The sequence below is a fragment of the Symsagittifera roscoffensis genome, chromosome 1, assembly GCF_963678635.1.
Source record: "Symsagittifera roscoffensis chromosome 1, txSymRosc1.1, whole genome shotgun sequence".
Lineage (NCBI taxonomy): Eukaryota > Metazoa > Xenacoelomorpha > Acoela > Convolutidae > Symsagittifera > Symsagittifera roscoffensis.
The window spans coordinates 8059915-8086789 of NC_087062.1; the positions used below are offsets into that span (position 1 = coordinate 8059915).

Below are 26875 nucleotides of genomic sequence, written 5' to 3' on the forward strand. Positions count from 1 at the left end.
AATCAATAGTGGCAGGGTCAAACAAATTAGTTCGCCGAATTATTTCCTCTAATAATTGTAGAGCGAGTTCTTATTTTAACATAAATGGGGACAAATTAGTTAGTTTATCTGAAAAGTAAGACAAGAACAAAACTTATTCCTAAAATTTTGTTTTTCAAAAAACTTCAGAGACACATAGCGTATGAAGAAAAAATTTACGTATTTTCATTCTTTGATTCTTAAATTTTCCTTTTTTCCAATTTTTTTGACGTAAATGTTTTTGTTTCGAAAGTCTTTTCGAGCTTTTTCTTAAATATATGTGGCAGGGGCGGATTTAGGGGGGGGATGGGTTTGACCCCCTGCCGACCCAAAGGGTCTCCCCTTTGGTACTTTTTAAGAAATCCATTTTTGGCCAACCGACCCTAAAATTTTTCTAATTTTTTTTGAAAATCCGCCCCCCCCCCCCCCCTCGAGAAAATCCTAGATCCGCCCCTGATATGTGGTTTCATTTCTGGATTGTACAAGGTCCCAACCTGAATAAACGATGTATTAGGAAGCATACTTATCAACAATTGTCAGAAAGTCAAAAATTCAATTGAAACAACAATTCAGTTGTAATAACTTTAAAGCTTCTGATATATATAGTGTTTTTAAGAGTCGACGAACGTAATTCAGGCTTTTATATAAGTCTCGATGATTTTTTTTCAGGAAAAGTTTTAAGACTTGTTCAGGTTCAAATTTACTTTTTCACAGTTTGACTTTTGATTTGTTTCTAAATTCAGTTCATTTCCTTTGTTAAAAGGAAGGCAACTGCACAAGCGAACAGGAAAAACTTTAAGGTCACGAAAAACGTGATTGACTTACAATTTAGAAAATGGGAACTTATTTTTCACGCTTCCCAGCGAAATAATTTTTTTCTAATCCTTCAATTTTCTCAAATTGAGTCAATTTTATCAATAAAAAGTTTAACATAATTTGTTCTTGAAATTCAAAGAACCCAAGTTCATTCATTTTCCAAAACAATTAAGCTGCTAACGTTATTTCAAAAAAATGGAAAAGAATCCATCCATTTTTTTTTCAGATTTTTTTTAGTTTTTCTTCTGAGCGTAGAAGAAGCGTCAATTATAATTTTTTCAGTGTGCTTTCCTAGAGAAGTCATTAAAAATTAGGAATGCAACCCTTTTTTCAGAAAAAAAATTTCAATTGAGACGCGTGATAACTCTATGCGCAACAATCTCTGCTCACAGTTTTTGCGCAACAATGAGCAAAAATCTCTGCAGTCTTAATTGAAAATCAATACGAAGATAGTGTAAAAATTGCGTAAAAACATGATGGAGAACCAAAACAAAATTAGTCTTAAATGCCAAAGGTTTTTCAATGAAATTTCTTGAGAAGAAAAAATCAAGTCTGTTTTCTTTACTTTTTTTTTAATTTTTCTTATATTTTTCTTTAATTTTAATCAATGTGCTTCAAAAGTTTTGTTGCGGAAATGATATTTTTTTAAATATTTAATAATAATTGAGAAAAAATCAAATCTAATAAAATAAATCTCTACCTCACATGCTATGCAATGAAGCAAACTAAGAAATTTAAGTTTATTAACACATTGAAAGGGTCAATAAGGGTAGAATAAAAACCAGCCGAAGTATAAACCAGTCGAAGTCTCAATCAGCCGAAACTACATAGGTGCTATATAAAAATTATGCTACAATTATGTAACAGTTACGGAAGTTATTCAAATGTCATTCATGTGTTGTAAATTTTCGGCTGGCTTATATACTCTGCACATTTTTTACATTTTTGTTGTTTATACTTCGGTTGGCTTATTTACCTCAATAAGGTAGCGTTTACTCATTTTAGAGTGATTTCAGATTGCATTTTTGGCGAGCAGCAGTGCAGAAAAATAATTGATCAAAAGTGCTAATAATAGAGGATTTTCGAAAAGCATAACTCAGTTTGTGAACTATAGGCAACTTTTCAAGAATGTTGTACTGTTTTAGAAAAATTGCTCAATCAATTGTTTGTTTATCAAAAAAAAATGACACTTGGGCTGGGGAAATTTTTTGTTAATTAGTTTTGTTCATCAATTGAAATCGATATTTTCGGACTTTTATCTTCAGCCAATTTGAGTTTTACTGCACTAAATTCAAACTTACTGCGCCAATTTGAGTTCATTTTTCAGCTATTCGGGTTGAGTAAATCAGCACTGATAAATACTTTTTGGTTCCGTCAGACAATGTTCAAGTTTCGGCTTTGTTGTTTTTGCCACTAGCTTACGGTATAGGAAAATTTGTGTGCATTAATTATCACACTTCGACTAAAATGGTAATTTGCGAAGCCCCATAACCTTGAAAAAAAATCAGAGCGAAAATATCTTTTCAAGTTTGCGCTATGGGTATCAATATATTTAAAGTAGTATAAAAAATTCCGTCAAATTCCGAAAGGGTTAGTTCAATCAAGAGTAGGACTAATTCAGAAAAAAAAACACCCAGCTCATATAAATGTTTTTAAGTATCGAGAAAACAAATTGTAACAAAAGTCATCAGCTGTTTTTTTTTATGTTTTGAAATTCAATTGTTACCAACCATTGAAAATTTGAGCGTTGTTGTGAATATTTTGTTTCCTCAAATTTATTCTGGGTAAATTTTTCAAACGGGGTAATAATTACAAAATACAATTTCCAGACTAGAATTGAGCGCGTGTTGTTTCGTAGCTGGGAAATCTGTTGGGTTGTGTTGTTGGACTGGAGAATGCGATCACCGGCATCACCATCATAGCCCTGGGCACTTCCCTCCCAGACACTCTGGCCAGTCGGACAGCGGCCCTTCACGAACAGTACGCAGACGCCTCCATCGGAAACGTCACAGGTAAGGAAAACTACCGGGAACAAGTCTCCTTGGCAGAAGGATCGAGTGGTAGAAAAAAACATCCGATCATTTTCTATGAACTGTGCAAATACAGTGACTGAATTGTCACTCACACTTTGTTTTGAATGACTAATGAATAGCACGTGTGAACTTGATTTGAAATGGCTCTTTGGTTCCTATAAAATAGTCTTTTGGTTCAAAATAGGCTTCTCGGCGTCCAAATTTTCATTGTAAAACTATCAAAACAAAATCAATTTCATTTCGGTTGAACTTTCATATTGAGCAGTGCTAAATTAGGCTTTAAATTGTTCAAAAATGCCAACATAAGTTAGATTTGATTGTTGATTCTCCAGCAAATGGTCTAGGAGCTAACTTACCAATTATCTCTGCGCAGGTGCAGTACTGTAAGCAATGAGGTTATCCGAGCTGCAGTTATTGCTAATTGAAAACTACTCCCAATACCCCGCCTAGATGACCTCAGTGTCGTCTAAGGCAATTTATGGGGACCTACAGGTTCTCAACATTAATATGAACAATTAAGTCAAGAAACAACTGGGTTACTTTTTAGTTTGATTATCTTTTAACGATTAGAAATAATCGAAAAATGTTGCCTTACTTCTTGAAAATATTTAGATCTTTGCAATAGCTTAGCTGTTTTTTGAACTTTCGCAAGATCTTACAACTTGCAGCTTTTTTGACCTTTCGGATGTTTGCAGTAAACAAGGAGTAAAGTCTAACATTTGACAAGAATATGTCAAAGTTTGCATCCATGTTCCTCGCTTTTATATCAAAGATCTTCATCACCTTAATGGGCATTCTTAGCTCCCAAAAAGAAAAAAATCAATCGCAGAACCCAAAATAAAAAAGTGTTTGTCATAAGTTACAAAAAGTATTCAACTAGTCAAAAAGTGTAAACCTGTTTTAGGCCATTTTGATAAACATTTGTGACGAGAATTGTTTCATATTGAGTCCTACGCCTTCTGAGGCATGGCTGTTTGGTTGTTAAAACATGATCAAAGGCACAAGAGCATGGCCAAAGTTAAGGAGCCATGACCAAAGAGATTATGATTATAAAAAGAATTGACCCTAGGAGATTTCTTGAGATAATTAAATCGGATGGAAAAAACACTATCTGATCCACAGTCCCTTCGCACCCTTTACGGAAGTGATAGGAACAAATATTCGGCTGGTTTTTCTGATTTTATTTGAACAATATTTAAATAACTGTAGTATTCCTTGGTTAAAAGTTCGACCAATCAAAAATCGAAATGAAAAGTTTTGGGAATTTTAGGTCCAACTTTATATTTTGCGTGCCATGAACGTTGAGTGTTTTCGGAATTGACCATTGTTTTGTAATGTGTGGATCGCTTTAGTCATCGACCCCTCCTTTCGCGCGTTTGAAACCTAGTGACAAATTGCCACCCCTATAATGAATATATTCAACGTTTAAGCATATGCGAATTTTGTAAATAGTAATGAATCACGGCTCTTTTTCCTTCCCCCCCCCCCCCCCCCCCACCTGCAAAGTTTTACAATGAAAAATTTGTTCACATTGTTCGATTGTTATAAAAATTAGCATACGGACTAATAAGGGTATGGCAAACATATTTGCTGTTCATAATTAACCTTGTAAAATCACTCGTTGCACCATAAAAGTGATGCTGGTGTTAGGTGGGGGGGGGGGGGGGGAAGGAAAAAGAGCCTGAATCTCCCCCCTCCTCCCTTGTAGAGATGCCTTCTGGCATTCGTTTTCAGGCAGCAATAGCGTGAACGTGTTCCTTGGCCTGGGAGTGCCCTGGGTGATCTCGACTGTCTACAACCTCTATTTGGGAAGGGGTGCATTCACAGTGCAGACCAGCAACCTCTCCTTCAGTGTCACTGCTTTCCTCGCAGTCGGAGTCCTCTGTCTCGTCATCATCATCGCCAGAAGATTCGTAAGAACAGCACTTTGAGAAACACTGATGGATATACTTAACATTCCCCCCCCCCCCCTCTCTATGGTATCTACAAAAGATGCTCCACCCCAAATAAAAATAGTAAATTGAACCACTAAAAATTTCCGTTGATAAATTCTATTTTTGCTGCATTCTAATTGGTCGAAAACTCTACTAAGTTAATCTACTTAACAATCCCTCTTTCTTGAAAGGGAGGTGGATTGTTAGTAGATCCATATCGATATCATAGGGATATCATCATGACTAATGATTGCAAGCACATGCGTGTTTGTAGTTCGGAAATGGAGGGTCCTGGTAGTTGATATGAATTGAACTACGACTGTCAGGTGACGTCTCGTATGGTATAGCTTACGGTAATTTAGGATCAACCGTACAATATCCCCCCTAAGTATGACCTACCGTAAAATAGGTACACGAGTTTAGAATAGGTACACAATAGGTCACAAATTCTGAAAAAAACTGGCAAAAACTGACAGTCTCAAGTACAAAAATAGTGGGGCCTTACCTTACCTCCGACCTATTATGGCTTGAACCGAACACTTAGAAACTCAATAACTAAAATAATCATACGTATTGGTACTGTATACGTAATGAAACGTCACCCACATTTGCGTCAGATCCGGATACAATCTTATCAAAAGACGCAATCTTATTCTCAGTAGCTAGACGTTCAATATGACCAACCATTGATAAGAATCAAATTGTGTGCTTTGTAACATATGACTTTGAAATGTCTCTTGATTTCTATAAAACAGTCTTTTGGTTCAAAATGAGCTTCTCGACGTCCAAATTTTAGATTTTAAAGATTCTAAACAAAATCTATTTTAATTTTGTTGAACTTTGGCAGTGAACATTGCTGAATAAGGCTTTAAATTGTTCAAAAATGCCAACATAATTTAGATTTGATTGTTGATTCACCAGCAACTGGTCTGGGAGCTGACATATCAAGTATCTCTGCGCAGGTGCAGTACTGTAAGCAATGAGGTTATCCGAGCTGCAGTTATTGCTAATTGAAAACTACTCCCAATACCCCGCCTAGATGACCTCAGTGTCGTCTAAGGCAATTTATGGGGACCCACAGGGTCTCAACATCATTATGAACTCTATAAAACTCTTGTAAAATGGTATTTTCGATAAGCAATTTATCAACTACTGCAAACCTAGCGCAGTCTAAGGTGGTAACTAATGAAATTTTGCACTAAGGTTCCGGCTTAAAATGGCTTCCCCTAACTTTTCAAGGATTTCCCCTGCCCACCCAAAGGGTCGCTCTTTTGGTACTATTTTAAGACATCAATTTTTGGCTCACCAACCCCAGAGAATCTCGGCTATCGTCTTTGGAAGCCAAACAGAAATCGGGTACCTCGACCCGGGAATTATGAATAATACTTGAAAATTTGAATAACTTCTGCTGATACCGAAAAAAAAGATTTTCTTCTAGGATGCGCTCTATTAATATTCTAGGTTATTTATTTTCACGCAACAACTGAAAACCTAAGAAACCTAAATGGAGCTTATGATACCTAGTAACAAACCTAGTAACCACCCCATAAGGAAATCATTCAATGGTTAAGCATAGGTGTGAATTTTGTACCTGGTAACGAATGTCCCCTGAAAAAGGTCACCTTGAAAAAGGTTGTAAAAAGTTAAAGAGATCTTGGAGCTGTTTAGAAGGAAGGTGGACAAGTGTCGAGGAAAACTAAAGGACCCCCTTCTTTTGACGCTTTGGAACCTGATCTAAACTACATTTTATGATTGGATAAATTAGATATTTTACCACTGTAAAGTATTTAATATTAACCAATCATGATCCATCTAACTAACAACCCACTTATTTGTAAGTGCTGAAATTACTTGTAATTTCAGCACCAGAGAGATTTGAATTTAACTTAGAAATTAGTTGACCCTCCAAGCGAACTTCAGCAGCCGCAATAAACCAGTATACCCTAGATCTATTGAGCCTAGCAGAGACTAGTTAAACAACCTGAGACTAGATAGTATAAGAGTAAGATTAGGATCGGTATTAGACTAAGAAGTTGCACGAATCTATCCGGCCGAAAATAAGATAGCGTGACGAGCAGACGGTGTACCTTATCCGAAATTACTCTATGAGTTAACCACCTCGGATATAACTCATCTGGTGCGACCATAAGTCTCGAACAAGACCTTAATAGCTTAGAATTAACCAAAAATAGATTAGAATTTAGACAAAACATTTTTAAAAATGTTATACGACGATAATTTAATCGAATTGTCTCTACGACTCAATAGATCAGAGCCAATATTCCGAACGATAATAGAACTACCCGGAATTGGAAGAATACCTCGAACCAGAGACGACATACGACAAAGTAGAAACTTACCAAATAGTTATATGATAGTACGCCAAAAGCCAACACAAACTTTTATATTTAGAATTTTATTAGCAATGAATTTAGATTTTCATTTGCAAACATAAAATCTTGAAGCCAATCTTCATGATCATTACAGGCGCTAAACAAAATATTAATATACAATAAAGATTGATAAAAATATCTCAGATCGTTTTCCTAAAATTCTGCAGTATTATATAAAACATGTTTGGAAAATATTTATTAAAAATCAAAATAAAAATTAGTAGCATGACAATAAACTGTTAGTAATCATAAAATCATCAGTTGTCTCAGCTTCATCACCTAAAACATAACAGCAATCATAAGCTCACTAATATCATTCAAACACTAAATCTTTTCTTTAACAAATTTAAACCATTTTAAACTTAAATTCATTTAATTTTAAAAAATCAGATCATCAAGGCTTATCCTTGGATCTTAATTTATTTTCTATTTAATTAAATTTTAAAACTTGATCATCAAGGCCTCTCCTTGGATCAAAAAGAACAATTTTGTTCTCCCCCACCAACTTAGCCAGTGTCTAACGACCTCAAACGTCGATTCACTATCCAACCCTTTCTCAAAACCCAAGACTAATAGAAAATTTTCAACAAAACTAACCATTCAAATTAGGATAAACAGTGAAGAACTTCGGTTATTCATCCTTCACTTGAACCCTCCTCTTACAAGACCCAGGATAAATCGTAGACTTAGTAAGTTTAAAATAGTATCTAACGAACTACTCGCGTTCTAATTATACCTGAACCTTGTGGATCGATTTACTATTCTCCAACCCTTGTACACAATCACAATCCTTAAGTAAGATTAAGTAAGTTAACACCTTAGCTTATACTAGCCACGAGAAAGTAAAAAATCATTCTTCGGAATCGATATACTTTTCTCTCCAACCCTGAACAAATAGACCCAGGTTAAGCTAACCAAAAAATCGTAAGGATTAACAATTTAAGAAAATAGAAATCATCTAACAACTTTTTGCATCCGTCATCCTAAACCTTATGTCATTTAAAAATCTAGGAAACAAACAAACAATCGTTTTGCACAACTGTGAAATAGATATCAAAAAATACGACCCTGTAATCACACCTCACACACAAACAGTCGGATATATTAGAACAAAACGACAAACACTAAAAAGAAAAATAATAACTAAACAAAGACAAATAACACGAAAAAGATTTTCCAAAAATAGAAACGCATTCTCAGAATCAGAAGTCAGCAATTTAGACGAACTTTATAAATTAAAAGAATCTATAGGTAAAAATTGCCCCATTCACGATCAATTATATTTTTCCGACTCAGAAACAACTTCGAATTCATCAAAAAGAGGAAAAAATCGAATAAAAAAGCAATATAAACACTAACCGGTACATTTATATAATTGGAATCAACCAATTAGACACATCGATAATTACCTATTAACAGTCAGTAAACGAAAAAATGAGCCAAACACACACTCCAAGTGAAGATAGTCTAGATGATGACGATATCTTCCCCTTCCTCGTAGATGCACCCACTGATAGAGGACAGCATATACTTTGCAAGAATTTACTACTAAATTTATTTGAACCCGGAATCAGCCCATGTAAAGCAGAGTTCCCAGATGTAAAAATCAAAAGACAACTTATTGATCACTATCTGAAAGATATATGTAATTTGACACAACACTACGGAATCTACACCATAGAATTCACCTCACCAAACCCGAATCACCGCAAATATGTAATTCAAACAGATGACCTTGATTTAGAATTTTCAAAAGTATTCTCAGAATACATAAAAAGCATACAATATCATAACTCACAAAGAGTAAACTCCATATTCACTAATGAAGTTTTTGCCATAATATATAGTTATATCTCAATATTAGAGAACGAAATTCCAATCCCAAGTGTCTCACCGACAGAGACATCCAAACATATAAAGGTACGACATGAAATCACACTAATTTCAACTTTTCTACATATAATTAAAGAAAATTTCACTAAAGATGATGTTTCACAACATACAAAACATGACTTACAAAAAATTTTGGCATGGTTTATAATAGATTATTTCACACATAATATAGATTTAATTTCACAAGCTAGAAAAAATTTCAGACCTCAAAATTCAAACAATGATACCGCCATCACAGAACAGTCAGACTACGTTTGGGACCCCGAATGGTCTCATTATGCATTTATAAATATCCCACAATCAATTGCAAGTCAAGCAATAAGTACAATATCTTATACCAGAGATTATGTAAGAGTAGTACCATTAACAATTGATGCAACACCATTAAACTACAATAAATTTTTACCCGATACGCGAAATAACAGCTTAAATTTGACCGTCATACACAATGAAAACCTTAATGGAACTAGAAATCTCACTCAACAAGATATTCAGACACAATCACACTTCATAAATGAAGAAATTGTCCAAACAACCACATCTACACAACAAAGTATTTCACCAATACGTCCAAATTTGACAACACCAAGAAATACAAACACTTCGCTAGCACAGGTAACCTTACAATCAACCGTTAAACCTTCGGTTGCTTCAACATATTCACAAATGGATTACCAAACATATAGACCCATGACAATACCGTCAAAAACACGCAGAACATTCACAAGAAACAATTTTGCGGAACATAATTATAATTATACACATTCATCAAAAACAAACTATCCTCCACGAAATGATAATAATCAAACCAGATCTCGATATTGGAATAACCCAATGGCAACAACACACTCAGTAAATTTTCAAACTAATTCACATCCTCCACAGGATCGTAGTGAAAACTACCCATTCTTTCAACAGAATAAAAATAAAAAGCAAGCATCTCATCAAACGGATTATTTATCCTCTGATGATGATTATCTACAACCAGATATAATTGCACCATACACTCAAGAATATCGTGGACAAGGAGTACAAAAACCGTATACATATCATAGAATTTTTTCTCCACACCCAACAGATACACAAAATCAACAACCAATGCAAATGCAAAACCCAATTAATGCACAATCTTTTCAACCAATTCAGCCACAAAACCAAATGATTACACACTCGTATCAACCAACACAAATGCAAAATGAGATACCACTTCCATATTACCTCCAACAACACGAAATAACAAAAAATCAACTTTCGAATTTTTCACAAATGCCAAATGCAGCAGAATCTTTACAAATGACAATGAATCCATACCTTATGGGTGGATCATCAATAACATCAAACAAACCATTAATGGTATTCACAGGAACAGACCCTGAATATTCTGTAGAAGATTATTTAAATGCAGTAACAGCAAATTTAATTTTAAATATAGGACCTGAACCAATTAATACGCCACTACATCAAAATTGGATACATCGACGCACAGCGTTGATACATACAACCCTAGACGGCGCAGCCCAAAAATGGTTTTCAGTATTGCCTATAGAAATAAAATCAAATTGGAAAAGATTTACACAAGAATTTTCAAAAATGTTTGACTCCGAAAGAAACAAACAACAACAAAGAGTTTTATGTAATGAAATTCGCAGATTACCAAATGAAACAATCAATCAATTAGCAGTACGTATCGAAACACTAGTTCGAAAAGCATACTCACTAAATACACACGACTACAAAAACACAAAAATGACAGAAATCTTAATGATGACCTTAACACCTCAATTAAGGAAAATAGCAATAAAAAAGAGAGCATCCCATCCCTCCTCAATTCGAGAGCCCGATTTAGATTTTCGAAAACTAGTAGACAAACTAGAGCAAGCGGAAATCACAATGAAACTTGAAGAAACAGAAAATCTGAAACTACAATATGTTAACCGTATTGAAACAAATACCACAAATATCAACAATATACAGGAATCAGATACAGACCTCGTTGAAAAAATCACTGAAATACTCAATATTTATGAAAAACACCCAAACTTTAAAGGCAAACCTTTTTTCAAAAAATGGTGTAATTATTGCCGACGATACGGACATAGCATTTCTGAATGTAGACAAAAACAACAAGATAATCAAAACAAACCTCAAAAATATAAAGAACCGAATAAATCATTCTATCAATACATGAAAAAAGATCAAAATCTACCGAACAAAAATGTATATAGCAACACCAGTTCAGGAAAACCACTTCCGAACAATACCAATTACACGAGAACTCAATCACCATATAACTCAAGTTATAGAGGAAGATCACCAGAACGAAGAAATACACAAAATTCGTCACAAAATCATTACAATAGACCAAATAGTCGAAATAACTACTCCAGATCAAATTCAAATACAACACAATTTGTTTCTAGATCTAATTCCCAATCAAGGAATAATTACTATCCAAGCAATCAATCACGAAACTCATCATACAATAGAAATAGAAACTACTCCAATAATCGAAATAGAAGTTATTCAAACAACCGAAACCAGAATTACCCGAACAATCGATCAAGGAATAACTCATATAATAGATCAAACTATAACCGACCAAACAATAATTATCAAAACAGATCACGAAATAATTCACAAAATCGACATCCAAGTTATAATAACCGTTATAGAAATTATTCCCAATCACCACACAGGAATAATAACCATCATAATAATTCTAACAATCGCCAAAGAAGTAGTACACCTAAACATCAAAGAAATATTAATCAAGTACAATCAAACCCAGAAACAACATCAGACCCCCCAGTTATTGATGACACAGGAAATAACGAACTACAACTAAATCAAATAAACTGTGAATCATCAGATTCAGAAAGTGATACAGGAAACACTATTTCCATCAATATGATAGCAGTCGGAAATGACTACGAACCTATTATATATGAACAACCTTTTTCATCACATATATATGAAAATCAATTAGAACTCCTTCACAATTATTATATTGAACCCATCCATTCTACACAAACGGCACAAGAAACTAACGAAATCAACACTACAAGTCAATCCAATGAAAATGACAAAACAAAATGCTTGAATACAAATCACATATATCAAAATATACAAAAAGAACAACCCAAAGAAAAAATTTGGACAATACCATTTCTTTTAGAAAGTCCAAGAAACAAAGAATTTCAACCACCAGATCTTGAAATTGATTTTTTAATTGATTCAGGAGCAGAATCAAACATAATAAACATTCCCACATGGAATGAGATAAAATCATTACACCCAAAACTAACGCCTCTTGAAACCTCCAGTAAACTAGCAACAGCACAAGGATCAACATTAGTAAACTATGGAAAAATTCAATTATTCCTTCTCCCCACAAGAACAATAGTGCAAAATAAAATTTTAAATAAACCATTTAAACAAATATTTCATATCACTGATATTAAACACAATATCATTGGAATACCATTTATCTCTAAATATGTACCAACAATAAACATTTTGAATGGTAAAATACTAATCAAAGATAAATACACAAAAACAAAAGACACATCCCTAACATTTTTTCAAAGATTAAATAAACAACCACCATTCTTTTCAAAATTTTATCCGATATATAATCAACAAAGAAAACACCTGAAACCACTATCAGGAAACATATATAATTTTTCAATAAAACAAGTTCACCAATATGATAAAAAACAAAACAGACAACAACTCTATATGTCAGATTTTGAATTCAAACCTATCCATAAGTTTTTCAAAATCACAATCTCATCCATAAAATATTTAAAAAACTCGAATTCAGATATTATTTCTCTACATGTATACAACAATACACCCTATCAAGTAACATTACCTTTAGGACTTTTAGGCTATTGCGAAACCAACGCTACGATATCACCAATACACGAAAAAGCATACCGCGTAAATAATATACTCCAATTATTAGATATTTGTCAATCCACAATTCTTAATGAAGAATTATCCATAAATAATATAATAAGTAATGAAAAAAGAAATACAGATTATTTCACAAAAACTCCATATTTCAAACCTACATTCAACATAAGTAACTACACAGAGACTCAACAGAAGTTTTTAACAATGTTTAACTTTCAACATTCACAAATAACACAAGACGAATTTGATAAATTAGCTAAACAGCTAATAAAATATTCATCGTCTATGCAACATCTAAATTTGATGTTGGCAAAATCAGTTCATCACTACATCTCCCATTAAAACCTGACGCAGTTTTCAAAAAACAAAGAGCAAGTAAAGTACCAATTCATTTACACGATAAAGTGAACAGATTACTCGATATTTTAGAACAATACAATATAGTTTCACCGGTAAACAAAGAAGATCCACCAAAAGGTAACACATTTATCAACCCTGTTATCATCCTAGCAAAAGGAGAATCATTAAAAATAGTACTAGACGCTAGATATCTTAATTCACTAACAGACGAATCAAAATGCAATTGGCCTATTGAACCAATACAAGTTATTTTAACAAAAATAAACGGAAAATACTTTACAACCGCAGATATGAATAGTGCATATAATCAAATGCCACTAGATGAACAATCGCGACGCTTAACACAATTTGTTATTGGAAATCAGCAATATGAATTCAACCGCCTATTCTATGGAATATCCATAGGACCAGCAGCATTTTCAGCTTTTATGAGCAAAATTTTTCGACCACTAATACTTAAGAAAATCGCAATCACCTACTTAGACGATTTTTTTATGCAATCACAGACAAAAGAAGAAATGTTTAATGTTTTAGAACACTATCACAAAATACTTCAGAACGAAAATCTGAAGGCCGCTCCCGACAAGTCACACTTCTTTTTAACACGAGTTAAATTCTTAGGACATAATATAGAAAGAAAAACAATCACTCCATTAAAATCACGCATTGATGCTATACAAAAGCTCCAACCACCAACAAACAAAAAGAAAATCCAAGAATTCCTTGGAATGTTAAATTTTTTAAGCAAATATGTCTATAAAATGCAATTATACCTAAGACCTCTCTATAATATACTTAGACAACAAAATAATTTTGAATGGAACACAGAACATCAAGCACGATTTGAAGAAATTAAAAAACTCTTAACTGAACAAATTTCGAATACAATTCCAGATCCAAATCAACCATTCTATGCAATGTGCGATGCTTCGAATTTTGGCATCGGCGCAGCATTATTACAATCACACAATGGTACAAACAAAATGAACCTTATATCAGCAAATTCTCGATTATTCGCTCAAGCAGAGCTACGACTCTCAACTCTAATGAGAGAATGTACAGCCATAATATATACACTAACAGAATATGAATTTCTAATACTTGGATCAAAACATCCAACAGTTTTATTCACAGATCACAAACCAATCATTTTTCTCTTTACACAAAAATCTAATCCAAATCACCGAGTTTATAGATTTCAATTAATTCTAATGAAATTCCCAAACTAACATATAGTTTGGACAGCAGGAAAAAATCTTGCATTACCAGACACTTTAAGTCGAAATACACCACCTGAATTACTTACACGTAAAACTACAGTTGAAATACCCAAAAATATAAAATTTTACCTTGCAGAAAACGAAACATCACCCCGACTAGAATGCAAATATGCAGTAAAAACTGACGTTGAACAATCACAGATAAACAACCTACAACACTTTCCATTTTATTTAGATTGCCAAAATAACCACTACGAAGTTGATCTACTTGGAACATCAACTTTTAAACCAATTCCATACTCACAATGGATAAAAAATAACACCCAACAAAAAAGAGTAAAACAACACTCGCATAAAAAAGACCTTTTTCCATTGATTGAAAAAGAAAATCTAACTGATAAAATAAATTTATCAGGACCACAAACAAACTATTCAAAATACACAATAAATCAAGTTTTTGACCTCCATGACCCACTTGATACAATTCCTTTATCTAAATTAGAAATTGAAAACATTTTTCTCCCTCCAACAGAAAAAATTACAATTACAACCTTGAAACAATATCAAAATCTTGACCCAGTAATTAGACAACTAAAATCATGGCACAAGTATAAAACTAAACCCGTAAAAGCAGATACCACGATTTTAGGAAATAAAACACTTCTCCGATATTTTCGAAAATTCAACAATACAACAATTAATGAAAACACAGACCTTCTAGAATACCAATTAAATGAATCAACAGTTCCCTGTCTCCCTTTAAGTATGATTCTCATAGCTTTTAACATCTCGCATACACAAAACATTAAAGGACACTCTGGATCAGAGAAAACATATTCAAATTTCATACAGAATTTTTATTTCCCAAATGCACCAATTTGGATAAAAGTACTATGCAATGATTGTATAGTATGTCAGCTAAATAAACCTTATCCAAATCAAAAACAAATAGCACAAAAACAAGATTTTAAAGGACAAAGTTTGTACTTTAACCACCGTATCTCATTTGATACAAAAGGACCAATTTCACCCTCATCCGAAGGAAACTCCTACATTATGGTAATTGTTGACGCATTTACACATTATGTAGCACTTAACCCAGTACCACATTGTAACGCTTATTACGCTTACACAACACTCTATGAACACTGGATAGCTAAATTCGGACTACCAGAAATTTTAGTTACAGACAACGGTACAGAATTCATAAATAACGAAATCATCACATTATGTCATTTATATAACATCAAACACAAACCACGTACATCTCATGCACCTTGGACAAACGGCTTAGTCGAAGGTATGAACCGTTCACTACAAGAATATCTTAGATGTATCATCAATGGAAATGACACAAAATACACTGAATGGTCAGCAGATGTAAAATTATTTCCCTTAGCATATAATTCAAAAATTACGACAACTCTAGGAATGTCACCATATGAAATGGTTTTTAGTCAAAAGCCACGCAAACCAATTATGTTTACAGCAAACTCTCATAAAAATGCACAAAGTTATTGTCAACCGAATAAAGAATCAATTTGTTACAACTTACCTTTACATACACACGATGAAGATCATTTTCATCACCCACAAATTCTTAAATTAGCCTCCGGTACACACACCGAATGGATTTTAAACAGAGATAAAAAACACAATGAAATTTACCAAAAAGTAACAAAAAAGTTGTTACAAAGACAAAACATTAATGAACAAATAAATTCACGCTTTACACCAGCCTCCGATTTAAAAATTGGAACATTTGTTTTAATACCCAATTTTAACACTGAAAAAGGAATCTCTAAAAAATTACAACCCCTTCGAAAAGGACCATACCAAATAATTGCCAAACCCACTGATGTCACATATAAATTACCGACTCAAACAAAAAAGAAATTGTTCAACACCGAAACAACCTATTACCTTATTACCCAAAAGAATACGCACTACGCGAACTAACTCAATTATATTCTTTCACAGGTTTAAAAGTTATTCAAAATACCCCACCACATACGGAGAATAAAACAAAAGAACAACATGACATTCATCTCGAAAACCAAAATAAAAAATCAACTATAACGAAAAACAACACAAAAAAGCTAGATCAAAATATACCTCAAAAAGAAAGAAAAAATAGGAAATTGACAGAAAAAATAATACCCCAAGAACTAATCGACAAATCAGAACATAGAGAGTCATCACGACTTAGAAATCAACCACGTAAAAACTATAAAACATTCATTCCACAGTCTAAAATATTAAAGAAAGTCGAATTTCAAAAACAGCTTTAATTTTATATTTCATAATCTTTGCACCTCTGAAATATTATGAACTTTCATTTTTCAAAATAACATGCTGACAAACAAGCAACAATTCTAGTTCAAAATTAGCCAATAAGATTCATCCAATCCGTCACCTTCCAACTAGACGAACGACATTAAACTCCAGGCGTATCTATAACTATAACTTTGCGACCTCCAGGTCAAAAATAAGCAAACCACTCCAACTTGACAACTAAAATAAATACCACCATAATATCATAACCCTCCCTTATCTAATAACCCAAAGATCAACATTATTTCCCCAACTCTGATCTCAAATACCCCCCAAACAAATATGTTAAATTAGCCTAAAGTAAAAGAACGACCAATTTAATTAGCCTAAAGTATAAAAATCTCAAAAATACCCCAGATCACTTGACAAATAAAAATAAAGACAAAGAAGACCTCCCAATCACCATAAAATTCGCCCCCAACATTTTTTCACAAAACTCAACCCACTTGTCAAAAAACCAATAAATAATCCGACCACACTTGAAAATTGCCTCAAACAACAAAAAATATTCGATCGAGAAGCCATTTCTTAAATGCTCTTCTCTCGACCAGTCAACTTAATACTCAACATTTTCATAAACTTTTTAACGATATTTAAACTTTTAATCATATTTCTTTTTGATACCTTTGAATCTTTTGTAATAATCTTAATCATTTTTTGCAATATTTTTTTAATTTTCTATTCCATATTTGAACTATACCTCCAGCTTTCAAAAGCTATTGACTATATCCACAGTCACGATTCACAAAACTTATCTAAATGATAAGAACCATTTTTAGTAGAACAGATATTTTTTTACTATTTGTAATTTTTATAACATTTCTATCATCCCTCATCTTGACAATATGCAAATGAATAAAGAAAGCAATCATCACATTCGCCCTAGCAACAATCCTCCTAATTCTTTTTCTAGAAGAATACTATAATAAACATAAATTTTTCCACTAAAAGAATAAATAAAAAGCCATCAAAAATTGTTAACCAACAATCACTCAGTCAGTCTTCACCGACATCATCCCAAGATAACCCAACACCATCTTCAAATACCCAAAACCCCCAAACATCCATACGAATTTCTTTTCAAGATAATCCATATACCTTTGAAGAACGACACGTTTGCTTATCTGAACCGCTAGAACCAGTTCAACGACAAGCACCTTTAAGCGAACCAACATATAACTTATACCCAACACTACCACAAGAATTAAGTAGAATACGAAATCCTAGTCAAAACCAAAATACAGTCGAAATAAATAGACAAATTATACATCCTCGACGAAACAGAAATATTCAAACTCCCCGAGTTCATTTTGATATAGATCAATCCCCATCACAAAGTACTCCAGAAAACCCCATCGGTATATTACCAGAAACCCCTACGCTTCTTTCACAACGTAGCACCTCAAGCCTACCCTCAGATTACTTAGGTTCAACACCAACATCTGAACAAATACGTGAAAATCCCTTTAACCCTACAAACCAAACATCACGACTACCATATTGGACAACACATTCATTCACACAAGGTGAACCAAATTTAATCAATGATCCAATAGATATTTCTACGGACACGACAACATCCTCATCACTACCAGAAACATTATCACTACCATCAACACCATCAATCAGTCAGATTTCACCACCGCCTTTTAACTTAAATTTCCCAAATAACCTCGACGCTAGATATCGAGAATAATCATCAACAAATATTCCTTTAAGGCTAGACTGGAATACATTCACAGGACCTCCACCATTATTTGGACAACACCCTGAAAGTAACCGACTCCACAACTGGGCACTAAATAGACTACAATATAGACAAGACATTCACGAAGACATTCGTGATCATAACATCCAAATACTCCAACAAAATAGTCTACAATTAAAATTCGAAATCACGGTTAAATTAAACAACATTACTCAACATCCCTATCCATTAAACCCACCAAATATAACAGCTCAATCCCTACCACCACCGTTTATAACAACTGAAGTAATATACAAATACGACAGATATACCAAAAAGACAATTGGTTACATCACATTTTATAACCCATACTCAGGATTGTCATACACATGTATATTCTGAAAATTTTAGTTTTTTTCTCCAACTCCTTTTTCTAATAACCTCCAATGAAAACATAAACCCTTCCCCCCGCACAGGACCCCAAGATTTATTAGTAACACATTACGATTGTGAAGAAAACGATCAAAAAACACTACACAAATATGCAATAAATCAAGTATCACAATGCGAAACAGAACCACAAGCCATAGAAACAACAAATGTAATAGCGACACTTTATTCAAAAGCCCGAGCAACAACAGTTATAGGATATAAATTCACAGCAACATTTTCTGAAAAGAAAGTACATTGTTCACAAGTCTCAAACGGAAATAAAAACCGACTTGACCACGAATCATTCTACCAGAGTAATATCGAACGATTTTTACATCTCAATCCCGAAGATTGTAAAAACGAGTTACTAAGACTCAATATCACAAGAAATAAAAACACAGATAGAAAATTAGTATATTTCCAAGTTTTTTCAGATTCTGTACATCAAGCAGAACTTGAAAGATATCAAGGACATATAAAATTAGATGAAAAATACCCATATAACGGCGCACACGGAAGATTAACTTATGATATACACGATAAACACTGGATACCACACATTGGTATAAATGACCCATCAAACTGCAAAGCAGACACAAAAAATAAAGAATATCAAGAAATCATGTTTTTCGATTGGAAAATACAACTCGAAAAAATACAACTCACACGCGATTTATCTGACAACACAATGATCTATCAAGGAATTAGATTACCCTGTAAAAACGATCAAGGCTATTGTGACCCTACAACACGAACACAAGCAACAATTGTTTGGTTCCCCGAAGACACATGTACAACATTTCAAGTAGCAAAAATACATGCTCGTATGATAAAATTTCACGAAAAATATTTTATACAATCAATTCCATATGAACAAGTCCACCCATCACGAAGACAAAGTTCAAATTTTAGAAACATACACAATATAGAAAATAAATTGACACGTTTTCAAATATATCAAGAAACAGAACTTGCATGTAAATACAGAAATCCACTTCACAAAACACAATACTCCGAGATATTAGTTGAATACGGAAAAGGATTCGACATGACCACTGGAAAAGTAAAAATCGACCCATACGCCACAAGTCACCCCATAAATGAAGGAACATCATATATACCAGTTGATTTTCAAAAAAGTATTAGTCAACCTGGTGGACATCTAAAGCCCCATAACACTAGAAGCACACGTTTACAAGAACTATCACTAATGAATAGTACATATTTCGGTAACATCCACTATGATATTCACCTAGATATGAAATTAGACTACACAATTAGCAGAATTTTTCAAGAAATGTCACTCTCTGAATTAGAAACACTTCACCAGCTATGCGAATTAGAAAGGACACAAATCCTACAATCACTTGCACTAGCAGTATTAAAAATACCCTACGCAGGATATTTACTATCAGGAAATAGATCAAATTTTCTAGACTATGAAGGAAACATTTTATGGTTTTATACCTGTACCAAAAAAGTATCACCACTATATGTTTTTGAAGATAAACGATGCTATAAAAGAATCCCTATCTTTTACAAGAATAAAGTACACTTCGTTGACACACTTTCAAGACGAACCTATTTTTGGGATACCGCAGTCCCATGTGGATCAGAAAATAGCCACAATGTAGTTCAACTGAACCCTGATGAAGATAAATATTACCTTCTTACCCCATATCCGACTTTAATGCAATCACTCAAAAAAATTTCACCTGAAAGCATCAGAGCTATTGCTCGAAACCCAAATATTGACCTACAATCAATTGGAATATATTCAAAATCCGATATCCAACATCACATTAGAACACAACAATTCCAAGAATTACTAACACAAATGGACACTATACAAAGATAGTCAATTGACCAAAACTTACGCAAACTTGCCGAAACCGCAGGATTTGCAGATATTTATACACAAGACTATAGCGGATATTTTAAAGACATTAAAGACTATATATATCTAAACGGTGAAAAATATAGACCACAAGATATTTCACCTATAAATATTTTTAGCTTTGTTACACTAAAAAATGAAATTCTCAATTTTCTAGGATGGCCCTACTACATCTTAGAAAAATTAACTATTTTATACGCAATGTTTAACTTTATAGGATTTCTTTTTTCGCTTTTAAAAGGAATCTATAATACATGCGCTATACACACACAAGTAAATAGACAAGCAAGTGTAGCACGCATACTATTTGCAGGATTTTTTGGAATTTTTTCATCATCAATAAACAAAATTCTTTTAGACGCACAAATAAAAGAATACAACACAAAAATAGCAACAAGACAGAACACATACGACGAAGAACATAACAATGTAGACATAACGCCTACAGCACCACAGTTACCACCCTTACCACATAACCATCCACTATCACTAGTCCCACGAAATTTTCGAAATTTAGCAATAACACATAATCCAAATTTTCGACTCACCACATCACAAAGTCCCATTCAACATATAATGACACACCAGTCACAAGATGATAATACTTATGAACAAATTATAGAACAACCCCATACCACCGCTTTTCAGTCTCAAAATAATAATTTTTTTAGCCCACGATGAGCCGACAACTTGGATCCCTACACCGCTCAAATTCCCACCCGACCAACCTCAACACTCCAATTACAATAATTCCACTTTTTGCTTTCCCACCACCCGATTTCCCAACCAATAATGTAACATCAGGCATGATTTCAGACACTAATTCACATATCTCAGTTTTATACTCCATCTCACAACTCAATAACCCAGATATTGAAACCCCTGACGAATTTGCAGACTCTGAACCATCTCCATCCAATAATTTTCAAACCAACTCATCAGTTTTTTCAAAACCCCCTTTTCAACCAATCCCGCCAAATTACCCACTCCCATCGATTTCTACACCCTCTTATGCTTCACAAGTCACCCCAACCTACTCTTCAATTCATTCAGACCGATCATCCAATTCTCCAGATACTCCCCAAATCTCCCAGGAACTAGATAATTTTATCACCCTACAACAACAACCCTTCCACCTTGAACATTCCACTATAAATCAGATTTCATCCACAATAGAATCATCAAACCCACCTACCCCTACACCCTTTTCAGCTTATACCGCATCATTAACACCATCCTCCACATCCACCGAATCATCAAATAGCACTAATAGAGCTTATCGCACTTTTAAAAGAAAATTCCCGAACCATCCATTTCCAACAAAACCAGGAACAGCCCGTGAATATATTAATCATCCAAATCACACTAACACGAACGATTTTTTAGCCATCACCCTGTCTTCATTTCCACAGTATACTTTAAACACCCCTAACGACACTAACAACACACGCAGTTTTGTAGATGAACACGTTTTAATGCCTACACTTCAATGGACATCATATTATCATTTCACTAACCCCCTTTGCCTACCTTTATCTAATACTCACATCGATATAGAAAGAAATAAAGATATGCTATATCGACTCACCACACCATTATCACATAGACAATTTACTTATATAGGGTATAAAAAGTCAATAAAAACAAACACTGCACCTCGTGCTAACGAATTTACAATAGAATATTACGATCACAACATCATCCGAACTAACCAAGACCAATTTTTAGATGATGACCGTTTCGCTAACCCACAAATCACAGAAAAATTTTTCATCAAAACACCATATGTATTTACACTCAATATATTTGATCGCAAATTCGACCACATCATTTCTGAAGCACTAACCGACACACAAGCTTACGAAAGTTTTAAAGAAAAATTTCAATTATTTTCACTAACCTTTCATTTCCTTGCACCACATGAAAGAGATTTGCACTGCTCACACGACATTATGTTACGCACTAAACAAACCCACACATATACATATTATCGCTTCATAAAAAATCACTTTGATCTACACACTCCATCAAGACAACCACACCACCGTTTTCAATTTATTAACTCTAAGTACACTTCACCATTTTTTCTTAACTTCACATATTGCATCAAAGATACTAACCTTCACGGTATTCTTCGCAATTATGATCCCATAACCCAAATGTATATTTTTTGTCCCATCACAAAGACCTTCAACGCAGAAGAATCCAGACCCTTCCTTATCCCACATGAATTTGTTCAACCTATAGAAATCCCCATATTAGAATTCATCCACAACACTAAATATAACCACAAATTATATAATCTCATCCAAAACACACCTTATGATTTTGCAGTTGGCACTGAAGAACTAAAAACCATTAAAGCACTTCAATTGCTTTGGCCACTGCTTCAAACTAAAAACATCATTCGCATACTAGCAAAGTTACTAACAAATTCCGACATAATCCACGACATCTTCCCCCTCGGTTTTTTCCCCGACGACTAACATGTAAGTATAAATTTTCATATTCTTAACTAATAAATTAAAATAAAACACTAACCATTCTTTATTCATGTTTTATTTAGATTTTTTGTCTTCATCTCACGATGATCTGCAAAATACACAAAAGAAAAATAAAAAATAGAAAACTTCTTCAAATTTTTCAAAACTCTAATAATCTTTTGCACCAGCTAAATTAAATAAAGTTCATACCAATGTAGTAATTTAATTTATAAATTATTTCCCTAAAAGCAGTAATTCTAATAATGATGAAAATTTGTAACTTAATTTTTCCCCAAAACTAGCAGTAAAATTGAAATTCTATGTAGTAAATTGATAAGACGAAAATGCAGTACTAACCTTTTGATATTTCCATTCACTCGCACAAAAATTCTATCCAAACTCGCACAGCTCGCCCACGAAGAATTGTTTAAATAATGATTTTCAGTTTCAAGCTTTCACACTCAACAACTCTAACACACGATAACAAGTTTCAAACTTTCCTTTAACCCGGTTGGAAAGGAATTATATACTAAACAAAACTAACCAACGCAGCTTACTAAACACCACAACACATAGAATAACAGCATGACTAAGAAAAGGAAACCAACGGTACCCAAACCGGATTAACCCAGTTTAAACTGGATAATTTATTCTTTTGAAGACTATTATAAAGTCTAAGAAAGAAATAATAAAACACAAAAAAGTCGAAAGACAAACCCATACCAAAAACAATTTGATTTTTGAAAAAAGGACACAACCAACAAAATATAAGAAAAACCACTATAAACCCAACATAAAAAGTTATCACATAACAGGACCTCTCACAGAAACCGCACGAAATCATACTCCCACTCCTGGCCTAACCCACCAGAGAGGACGTCCTGAGCATGCTCTATAGCCGGCCTAACCCACCGCGCTACATCCACGCTTTGTGACCACACTTCTATTTTTAATAAGAGGTACTCAAGGGTGAGTAACTCTTCAAAATAACTGAACTAAAACAAAAAGCTTTTGTGAAAACAACTAACCAAAATCATAATTAAAACACCAAACTAATAAAATTTTATAAAATATAAATTATACCTTGCAGTATATAGATCAGCATACAACACCAAAGACGAACATCCAAAGACAAAATGACTCCACTACACTCGAAAAAGAATGGCCAACCACAATCAATATGCCGCCCACAATCACAACTCAAAGGGTTTAGAGTACGACTTGACTTCGCAGAAAAGGACTTCATTGAACTAAACCAATGACCACCTCGATGTTCAAGTATACGTACAGATCCGAGTAATCAGGCATCCCCTCCACGCACAATCTCCACGCCATTCCCAGACAAGGTCAACCCAAAAGAAGTTCTCTACATGGAACAGAAAAACCTGACATAGCCAACCATTCTGAAATCAGATTTGAGTTTGTTGCGAAAACCCAGTCGTTGTCATGAGAAGACACAGCGATTGAACCTGGAACTTCTCTGACAAGAGAACCCAGAAGAATTATGATGTTCGCCAAAAACCAACGTCCATCATCCATCCTTTGAATTGCAGAAAGACTATTCTAAAAAACTCTGTAAAACCCGGATGGGTGGAACCTGATCTAAACTACATTTTTTGAATGGATAAATTAGATATTTTACCACTGTAAAGTATTTAATATTAACCAATCATGATCCATCTAACTAACAACCCACTTATTTGTAAGTGCTGAAATTACTTGTAATTTCAGCACCAGAGAGATTTGAATTTAACTTAGAAATTAGTTGACTCTCCAAGCGAACTTCAGCAGCCGCAATAAACCAGTATACCCTAGATCTATTGAGCCTAGCAGAGACTAGTTAAACAACCTGAGACTAGATAGTATAAGAGTAAGATTAGGATCGGTATTAGACTAAGAAGTTGCACGAATCTATCCGGCCGAAAATAAGATAGCGTGACGAGCAGACGGTGTACCTTATCCGAAATTACTCTATGAGTTAACCACCTCGGATATAACTCAGCTTTTAAACGCTTTTTGATAGTTCTGAAAAATCGACTTGGTCATCCAGAAAAACCCTTTTGGAGCCCGGGAAAACCAGGAATCCTCCTCAAAAATTATAAACATTATTGAGTCCGTTGTTTCCTCGCTAGCCTAGGTAGCCTTGAACTCGAACGGAACAGACTCAGACTTTTTCGGACATTTACCTCGAGGATAAATGGTCTGAATTTAAAAATATCGTTTTCGTTTCAGATCTTGGGCGGGGAGCTCGGTGGCTCGAAGCCTATGCGATGGGGCTCCTCTGGATTCCTACTTCTGTTATGGATCGGATATACAACAGTCTGCAGCTCAAAAGCTCTTGGATACTTCTGATTGAAAACCTGGAAAACTGAAATTCTTAAAAAAATCCTTTCAAAGTCCTTTCATTTTGAATTCCTTTCAAAACGCGGTTTAGAATTTTTAGAACCATTCTATAAAAAAGTGAACCCGACTCTCCTATAATAACCTAATATGCTATGTCCTCAAAACGATTCCCGTATCAAATATGAATATATGAATAAGTTTTTAATGACCAATTGTGATATCGCCAAAAATTTACCAAAACCAACATTTAATCCTCATCCAGCAAATCAGTATTTGTACAACACGTGCAGTTGATTTGGATGTTAGAAGATTTTGCGGCTTTTCTACTAGTTGTTTAATTTTGCTACAAAAATTCAGTGTTTTATTTTTGATGCGCTAAAACCTACAAAAGGCATTTGATCCATATAAATAATCAGTGCAATGAATATCTTTTTTATCCCAAACCTTTTCCTTTAATTACTGTGTGTTTCAGAAGGCAGTGAATCAAATTAACCCCTTTGCTGGATGAGATTATTCAAAATCAGAAACGATGATTATTGTAATTGCGAATGGGAGTGTTTGCCTTACGTAAATTCGTTTTGATGTGTTTTTATTCTTTTAAATTATTTCAGGCAAATGGAAAACAAATTGATGTCTAAAATGATATCAGTTGCTACTCTCGTTTTTGTTTCACGTTTTTGAAGCCGCCTTCAGAAATAATCACAACGCCTTTGACATGCTTTTTGTTCGAAGATTAATGGTTTCAAAAACTGCAAGAGATTCTGTTTTCATTCCTTCAATTCAAAGCTAATCAAAAAATCAAAAAGCAAATCAAAAGAATGAAAAAAGAATCAAAAACGATCAAAGCCAATTCACTTCAAATCTTTATAAAAAAAATTATATCAAAGCAGCAGCTTTATATGGTGTACTTTTTGTTCAAAAATGTTTATTTTTAATGATGAATGAATTTCAATTGCAATTTCACCTTCTAGAATTATTTTTATCTAGATACAGCCCCACTGCATTAGGAGGCTCTATTCTTTCCCCTTTTTTTTCTAATTTCGAAATTCAAAAACTGATTTAACGCTGTCATACTGCAACGAACTTTGTCATAGTGAATAAATCAACAATTGTG

The 26875-nt window shown here is 33.8% G+C and overlaps 1 protein-coding gene and 2 non-coding genes across 4 annotated transcripts in view; all 3 read left to right on the forward strand.

The window, feature by feature from the left end:
- The window catches only part of LOC134857139 (sodium/calcium exchanger 1-like), a 110778-nt gene extending 84330 nt beyond the window's left edge, over positions 1–26448 (forward strand). For both annotated transcript variants that reach the window (XM_063873513.1, XM_063873514.1), the window contains 3 exons: positions 2693–2846; positions 4602–4780; positions 25651–26448. In XM_063873513.1, coding sequence (XP_063729583.1) covers positions 2693–2846; positions 4602–4780; positions 25651–25770 — 453 coding nt within the window. In that variant the 3' untranslated portion in view covers positions 25771–26448. The remainder of the gene's footprint in view (positions 1–2692; positions 2847–4601; positions 4781–25650) is intronic.
- Positions 3229–3362, forward strand: LOC134857340 (U4 spliceosomal RNA). The gene has a single exon (XR_010164898.1). It is a non-coding gene; the product is annotated as a U4 spliceosomal RNA (small nuclear RNA).
- LOC134857341 (U4 spliceosomal RNA) lies at positions 5752–5885 on the forward strand. The gene has a single exon (XR_010164899.1). It is a non-coding gene; the product is annotated as a U4 spliceosomal RNA (small nuclear RNA).
- Positions 26449–26875: the final 427 nt, after the last annotated feature.